This window comes from Mandrillus leucophaeus, unplaced genomic scaffold (assembly GCF_000951045.1).
Source record: "Mandrillus leucophaeus isolate KB7577 unplaced genomic scaffold, Mleu.le_1.0 Scaffold850, whole genome shotgun sequence".
In the NCBI taxonomy this organism is placed as follows: domain Eukaryota; kingdom Metazoa; phylum Chordata; class Mammalia; order Primates; family Cercopithecidae; genus Mandrillus; species Mandrillus leucophaeus.
Genome location: NW_012109253.1, coordinates 964,732 through 973,342, shown reverse-complemented (window position 1 = coordinate 973,342; position 8,611 = coordinate 964,732). Strand labels below are relative to the sequence as shown.

Here is an 8,611-nt window from a genome sequence, read left to right as displayed (position 1 = left end):
ACAAGAATGAAACTCTGTCTAAAAAAGAAAGAAAGAAAGATGAAAGAAAGAAAAGAAAGAAGAAAGAAAGGAAGACAGAAAGAAAGAAAGAGAAAGAAAGAAAGAAAAAGAAACAAAGAAAGAAAGGGAAATTACTCCAAAGAAGGAAAAAAAAAAAGGGATCCTGGCAACTGCAAAAACCCAATTCTCCCACTTTGTAATTTTCCTGAGGCCAGTTATGTCATGGCAGTAATTGAGCTATTTGTCTGTAATCTCGCGTCTGAAAACAGTCAGTCTGAGATCTGATTAATACTGAGCATTTTGTAGATAGCCATATAAACATTTCAGGTAAAATTATTTAAAAAATAAGTTACTTGGCACAATCCTTCCATTATTTTCCCTTAAGTCACTTATTTGTTGTTTTTCTTACTTGGAGAAGACAATGTGTTGCTTCTTCCTCTGGTCCCAGTTATGTGAGCTGCTACTCTCTGAGGACCTCTTTCTCTCACTAGGGGAGAAGTATTTTGTTGCTTTTCTAAAAGAGAAATGATAAAGAATCATCAACACTTGCCAAACTAGTTCTCAAATACCTTGCTGTTCATAGGTGTTGTCAATCAGCCATTGTAAGCATACTGGGCTTCCAAAGTTGATTCCACGAGTTTTCATAAAAATAACATTTTGATATTATGATCAGCCTACCTCAGCTTATGATCAGCTTGAAAAGTACTTTACATGCGAAGAATAAGCAGTAACATGGATTATAATTTATCAGTGTCTCACAGGTAAGGTCCAAAGAGAATACAACAAAGTGAAGATTCTATCCCTTTTCCAAAAATATAAATAAAGAAATAACTGTAGACATGTAATAATGCTGCTGAGTTAAAGTGTGAAAATAACCACATATTGGCAAATTTCCACCTGGAATTACATACAGAAATAAACAGAGTGGTACCAATTTTTGTCATCTCAATTTTCCTTTCTCTATGCTAACTACTGCAGATTCTAAAGCAGTAGCAATTCTAACAATTGCCCTTAGATGCGGCAAACTGGTATCCAACAGTTATCCTGCAACTTCCCTTCCACTCCAAAAAGAAAGAACAGGAATTGACATTCTGGTTATGATATTGAGTATACAAGCATATAAGTTGCGAATTCACTAGATCACAGTAAACAAATAACATTTATTAATCACCGTCCAAAGTATTTTGGAGTAGCCTTAAAGAAACAGAAATGTAGGCTGGGCACGGTGGCTCATGCCTATAATCCCAGCACTTTGGGAGGCTGAGGTGGGCGGGTCATGTCAGGAGATCGAGACCATCCTGGCTAACATGGTGCAACCTAGTCTCTTCTGAAAATACAAAAAAATTAACCAGGCGTGGTGGCGAGAGCCTATAGTCTCTGCTACTTAGGAGGCTGAGGCTGAAGAATGGTGTGAACCCAGGAGGCGGAGCTTGCAGTGAGCAGAGATTGCACCACTGCACTCCAGCCTGGGCGACAGAGCGAGACTCCATAAAAAAATTAAAATTAAAAAAAATTAAAAAAAAAACGGAAAAGAAATGTAACAAATGACTTTCTCTAAAAAATCAGTTCAGACTTCTCAAGAGTGCTTACATTGGTTGTAAGATAAATTATATTCTTTCATCAAACGGACAGTGCCAGGGTAAGGCACTACACCCTAAAGGGCCACAAATATTAATCACTGACTTCACTGCCATGTCCTCAAGGGACTTACAGCCTTCTACAGAAAATATGAATTAGAAAGTGATAATTTGAAGGCCAAGATGGGTGGATCACTTAGCCTAAGAGTTTGAGATTAGTCTGGGCAACATAGTGAAACCTTGTCTCTATAAAAAATAGAAAAATCAGCCAGATGTGTTGGCCTGTGTCTACAGCCCTACTATTCGGGAAGCTGAGGTGGGAGGATTGCTTGAGGCCAGGAAGTTGAGGCTGCAGTGAGCCATGATGGCACCACTGCGCTCCAGCCTGGGCAACAGATGTGTTAAGGTCATTTCAAGCATATGGATAGGAAAGCCTAGATTTGAAAGCAAAATTTTAAAAGAGGAAATTTCCTACTGGTTATATTAAACACCTCCCAGAAAAGAAACTTGCAAATATGTGTATCGAGGTACCATGGGTATATCTTGGTATACAGAGTAGTGTTTCACCTTACTGAGATGAATAACAAAGAATTTTATTCTTCCAACACTGAAAACAGTACATGCATCTATCTGCTATCGACCATTAATCTGGTATGAATCATCTGAACAGGTGGAGTGTTCAACATTCTGACTACTGCTTTCATCTTTGGAGAAATGATAAGAAAGAAGGCTTAGTCCCCAGGACCAGATTCTGTCCTTTATATTTAAGAAAACATATTTAATAAAGGAAAATGGGGGTGCCAAGTGATGAAGAAGTTTATTGCATTGGAAAAGAATAACATTTAAAAAATAACTGAAAGGAAATGAACAAGGTATGTGTGATAAAAATAACAGAGTGCAGGGAATTTACTTAGAAAGGTGTCCACAGAAGCCCTCTCTGAAGAGGTGACAATTACATGAGCTGTGAAGGATGAGGGAGTGTCAGATGGAAGGCTAAAGAAGCCAGCCTGGGCAATAGTACTGAACAGAGAGGTGGGTCGAGAGAAGGCTGCTGACCATGAACAAGAGGGTGGTGTGGCATGAAGACCACAGGATGAGGATTGTGGATGGGTAGAAAGATTGTTGGGAAAGGGATGATGGAGGAGGAGGCTTTCGTAAAGAAAGACCTGGAACCCAGTGGTGGCCTGAAACAAAGAAGGGTAACTTTAAGGGATTTCATTTATTTCTCTCAGTTTCCCAGAAATGATTTAAGATGGCTTGTTTGTAACACATTAGAAGGTAGAAACAAATAAGTGAAGAAATTAAGGAGAAAGGAAAATTCATGGGGCAGAAAAAAATTAAGCTGAAATAAAGTTCTGACCATAGGTGGGTCACAGATTTGGTTCTGAGCTTCCTAGCTGCCAATGTAAAGAGGGAAATAGAATCAACAAGTGGCTTGAGATACAGAGCAGCAGATCAGAGGATGGATGAGTGGATGAGAACAGAGAGGAGAATGGAGAACTATTCACCACCTGTCATGAAGATGACAGTAAAAAATTAAAATAACAACAAAAAAGATAGTACCTTGAACTGTAGAAATGGTTTCCTCAGAGGTTCTCAAAATCATCTGCAAATATTATTAAATAAAGCTTATTAATTTCCCTAAAAATTTAAACTGACAATAGAATGCCTATGGATCTTCTTGCTGATGTCTAACAGGAAATTTCTACATGCATTATCAATCTAGGAAGCTTTAAGTTGGTCAAGCATAGGGTCTGTAAGGGGTGGTGTGGGAGCTGGGATGAATATTGAAATAGCTGTCCCCACACAGTAATCAAGGGATGGTCCTCTACCTGGGAAAGTTCTGTTGCTGGATGAAGTCTTGGAAAGGTCACACCTGGAGCAGTGCAGGAGGAAGAAGCCATCTGCCATGTGAATTCAGCCAAATGTGACTGATAGGTGTGGCAGCCATGTCATGTCACTTTCTGTGTGTGGAGTGTATGTGCACCTTCATGTGTGTGTGTATAAGTGCACTGGGTAACAGAGCCCAGAGGCTTAAAATTATTGGACAGACCCAAGCCTCAAGACGCAGGGCACACTTCCTCTCTCTCAGGATGCCCACAGACATACATAGCCTATCAAGGTACAACCTGACAACACCGTGTCATTCTTTCACTTCTGAGAATGTGGCTGAGCCATTCTCAACATAAAGATATTTTACCACCTTCCCATATATTTGCTAAATATCTAGTAACCTCCCCCTCCCTTTGTACTAACCAATGGGGAAAACCAATAAGAAAGAGTGAAAATCAAACCTTTCTATTAACTGGGAAGATCCTGACTTGGCTCATCCACGGATTCTGAATTCAGCTCTGTCCCTCCTGCCACCTTCTCCCATCACTGCCTTCTTTCCCAATCACTCTAGTTAATGTTGCAACTGTCAGAAACTTGCATTCTCTGTACTTCCACCCCAAAGCAGAAGCTCTCTGCTTCTCCCTCCACCTCAAGCCCTGATACCAGATAATGGGGACAGGGCTGGTGGTGGTGGACTGACTGTAATCAGTTCTCTGGGCACTGACATACAGGAAGGGGAAGTGAGAGAAAACCACGGCATTCTCTCTTATCTCTCTCTCTCTCATTTCTCTCTGTGTGTCTCTCTTTCCTACTCTTATTCTCTCTTTCTCTTATTCTGCAACAGAAAGGAAGGAAAGAAGGGGAAGCAGCAGGAGAAAGGAAAGGGACTTTCCTACAATGTGGGAGGCAAAATAAAAAGAGTGACTAGAAGCATGGCCAGATGCCCTGCATTCAAATGTTTCAGTTACTGGCTCTGTGAGACTGCTCAAGCTATTTCACTGATCTAAACTTCAATTTATTAATCTATTTTAAAAATATATTTAAGAGGATAATAATGACTTATTATTCAGAGCTGTCGTGATGATTAAATGAGATAATGGGCATAGGATATTTACTGGAATAAGTCCGTTCGACTAATGTGCCTGAAAAAAAAAGAGAATTATTTTTCCCACATTCTCACCTATTCTCCCAGCTTCTCGCTATTCTAGTTGGTAGCAGGATGTGAGAATGGGAGGGAGAATGGCAGGAATAGCAGGAAAAAGAAATGTCCTCACTATTTCTCTTATCTCCCCACTCCCTGTCCACAGCACCCAGCCCTCTCCTCCGTCTCCAGATTTCTACCGTAGTTCTGAGTCGCTCTCCCCTGCTGGACAATTGCACTTCCATCCTCCCCAAGCCCCTATCCCAGGAACTTGGGAGTTTCATTTCTCAGCTTCCTCAGGACCCTTCTCCAGCCCAGGCTTTTCCTAGTCTCCTGGTCCTTGCCCCCTGAGCACTCGCTGTCATTTGCAGTGGTGGAATCACAGCTGCTTCCATATAGCTTGTGTGGAGTGGGTCCCCCTGCCCGGGGCCACGCTGCCAGGGCAGCCACAGAGCAGCTATGTTTCTAGGACTCCTAGGAGGAAATCTAGTTTCATTTCCCATAGAAATAGCATCTTACGTATGTCAGGGCTCTATTGTGAAAACAGCTCAGGATTATAAACTTGATCCCTAACCACCAATAGAACAGTATTTATATGGAGAAACAGATGCAGAGCACCAAACAATGGACTTACAAACATGTGTAAAACACATTCTCCTCGTACCCTGGGAATTCCCCCAGTTAATGTCTTTAAACAATGGTGGTGTATGTGGTACTTCATAGTTTACAGAGTATTTTTATAGTCATGTTCTCATCTCATATTTTTACATAGGCAGAAGCATTTATTTATTTATTTATTTATTTATTTATTTATTTATTTTGGTTTTTGAGGTAGAGTCATGTTCTGTTGCCCAGGCTGGAGTGCAGTGGCACAATCTCAGCCCACTGCAACCTCTGCCTCTTGGGTTCAAGCAATTCTCCTGTCTCAGCCTCCCAAGTAGCTGGGAGTACAGGCACACACCACCACACTTTGCTAATTTTTGTATTTTTAGTAGAGATGGGATTTCACCATGTTGGCTAGGCTGGTCTTCAACTCCTGACCTCAGGTGATCTACCTGCCTCAGCCTTCCAAAGTGTTGGGATTATAGGCATGAGCCACTACACCTGGCCGCAAACATTATTAAATGCCATTTTACAAAGAAAGAAGAGCCTAAGAGAAGAAACTTGATTTGATCTGTCACTCTGCCACATTTAGTAAAATAAGCCGTTAACTAACATGTCTCTGCTGGAAGTCCTGTTTAAGCAACTTCCATAAACAGATGCTTTTTGTAATTTGTTATTTATTGGCTGTAAATTAAGAAAAAACCACCTTCAAATTCTCAGAGTATCTCTTTCTTCCCTTCCCTTCCTTTCCTCTTTCTTCCCTCTTACTTTCCTCTTTCTCCATCTCTATATGCATACAAAAATAAATATTTAATTCCAGACATCGGCAATGTGGGAAGAATATAAAACATCATTATTTGATCTCCTTTATCTTTTGAATGAAAAAAAATCTCACACATTCTTTATGACTTTGTGACCTTCTCTTCATTACCCTGGGTGTGCCTCAGTTTCCATAATGTGAGCTCAAAAGATTAGACTAGATGTGGAGTCTGTCTGGGGCAGAGGAATGAACTCTAGATCAGGAGTCGGCCAGGCCCTGCCTTTTGGTGCTATCCCCTATTTTCCTAGTTCTGTGAATTTCGGGAAAATTACTTAAATACTCTGGGCCTAAGTTTTCTTATTTGTAAAATGCAGAGTCTAGGCTTGATTATCTTAAAGATTCCTTCACTTTAAGGAATTCTTCTGGCCTTATCTGCCTACTGGTGAGGTCACCTGGTGAGATTATATACCTTTCTAACGAGTTGACGGAGTTGCCACTTGACTTGCCAGCAGGGGCTCTTCATACTCTCTTCGTCATTGGGATCCCAAGAACTGTCATCTTCTTTCAAGAAACAAGCAATGCCACTTTTGGAGTACTTGTCCTGCATCTGGGTTGCGATGGAATATAACACAATATTTTGCGTAAGTGCTTTTTATTTTTGTTCATTTGGAAGTTAAGACAACAGAAACTGATAGCAGACTTAGAGAAGTTTTGGCACATTGAGTAAGTTCCTGTTTGAAATAAAAGTAAGCATGCTCTCCTTTGTCCTTAAAAAAGAAAAGAGAGAAAGAGAATAAAAGTAAGCAGCTGGATATAGTGGAAAGGATGCAGGTGTGGGTCAGGCATCTGGAGTCACAGTGTCCTTCCCTGCCTCCCTTACTAAACAGCTGTGCTTTTCTTGACAAGTTGCTTCCATTCTCCTGTGTCTGCTCATTAGTTTCGAGCCAGTTCACTATGGTGATTCTGAGGTCTCTTCCAGCTCTGCCACGGTATGTATCCCATTTTGAAGCTGGAAACCTACCTAGATACAAGGTTGGTAGTGGAGTCAGTTTAAATTTTAGGATCCTAAATAAAAAACAGCCAAATCATTTGGGAGGGGGTCATGTTCTGTTTCTTGATCTGAGCTGTGGCTAGCTAAGTAGATTCTAGTTACTGATCTGATTTCTACTCCTCTGGATGGCAGACTCTGGACCATGTTGCTGCTAGAAATCTGAACGCTGTTTCATTAAGTGTTTACACTAACTAGGGATTTATTGGCAGAGACTTTAAACACTCTTTGAAGGTTTTCTCCCTGTTTCTGATTGAAAGTAAACAATGGCAACAGCCAGATCATTGTCAACAAACTCCTCACTCTCATCAACAAATCCTTGCTTGATGTTATAAGCACACACAAACACACACACCCGAAACCACCCAGAACTCTTCAGGCTGATCATTGTTTAATCAAGGAATACAGGAAACAGAAGGTCCAAACAAAGCCAGAAGGATTTTCTCTTCTGTTTTGTTTTGTTTTAACAAGTGGGATGGAAGAGACGTTATTTCCCTGAAAAAGTCTGCTGAATTGACTCTACCTGGGGAAATAAATGAGAAAATGGCAATTTTAATCTGTTATTTGAACTAAGGTACTGCAAAGCTTGAAGGGAGGATCAAATTGAATGATGATTCACTCCTTTCTATAGAAAGACGATCTCATTTTAAATCAGAATATCTGAACTGTTCATGAGCGGTCCTAGCCAAAATCACACAGTTCTGTACTCAGCCATGTAACCCTTGGACATCTGGCCAAGGTCCCTCAAATGCAAAAGTGCAAACTTGAGTTAATAAATTTCTTCCACACACCCTGTCATAGATCATTCATTTACTTTTAAACAAATGTTTATTTTCTTTCTTCCTCTTTTAAACAACAAGAGAAAAACATTCCCGTAGTATATGTAGTTGGAGGTGAAGCTGGGGCTGCCCGAGTTGAGATATGACTGGCCGTGGACTTAGGTACATTTCCTTGCCCCTGCCTGCCCCACCTGTAGACATCTAGTTGCAACTCCAATTGACTTGGGAGATGCAAAACCTTTCCAAGGAAGGCACTCAGTCACATATGATTCAGAAATACGAAAGCGTGTCTAGCAAACTGTGGGAAAGAATCATGACGGAAGAGACGAGAAACTGGGATCAGCTACAAGGCCCGAGGGTAGTTCCAGGAAGAGCGAACTTTCCCTGGACACTGTCCCAGTTCACTCAATATGAGTGGACTCCGGCCAAGCTTCGGTTCGATTACACTGAACAAGCAGGCTCACAAGTCTCTCTAACTTGTTGGGGCAAAAAGGTGTGCCTGACACAGAAAGGAGGGAGAAGTATGCCTTTTTACTTCACATCAGCTGTAAGCTCTCTCAGCAGGAAATGGCTGAAGATGGGAGGCTCCAGCCATGAGAGGCAAGGTGCAGAGTTGACAGCTGCCTGTGATCAGGCAGTAATGGCAGCAGGCAACAACTTGTCAACTGAGGTGGAATTTGACATGGATGGTGGTAGCGGAGCTTGAGCCACAGGACTAGCCCAGTTTAGTACCAATTGCTGGCTACAGCCTGTGATCCCTTCTGGTATTTTCCAGAAATACTTTCAGGAGGAGGTGGGGGGAACCTGGAAAACTGAGTAAGGTCCTGGGTATAAGTGGATGGGAGGTTGACAAGCTAATGTAGCTACATT

At 41.3% G+C, this 8,611-nt stretch overlaps 1 protein-coding gene across 2 annotated transcripts in view; it reads right to left on the bottom strand.

The window, feature by feature from the left end:
* TNFSF10 (tumor necrosis factor (ligand) superfamily, member 10) overlaps positions 1 to 8,611 on the bottom strand; it is an 18,723-nt gene that overhangs the window by 3,757 nt on the left and 6,355 nt on the right. Inside the window, exons 3-5 of one of the 2 annotated variants that reach the window (XM_011968624.1) lie at positions 6,384 to 6,521; positions 3,141 to 3,183; positions 410 to 514 (exon numbers count right to left, since the gene is read on the bottom strand). In XM_011968624.1, the coding sequence (XP_011824014.1) occupies positions 410 to 514; positions 3,141 to 3,183; positions 6,384 to 6,521 (286 nt within the window). The remainder of the gene's footprint in view (positions 1 to 409; positions 515 to 3,140; positions 3,184 to 6,383; positions 6,522 to 8,611) is intronic. The other variant, XM_011968625.1, reaches the window with a different exon arrangement.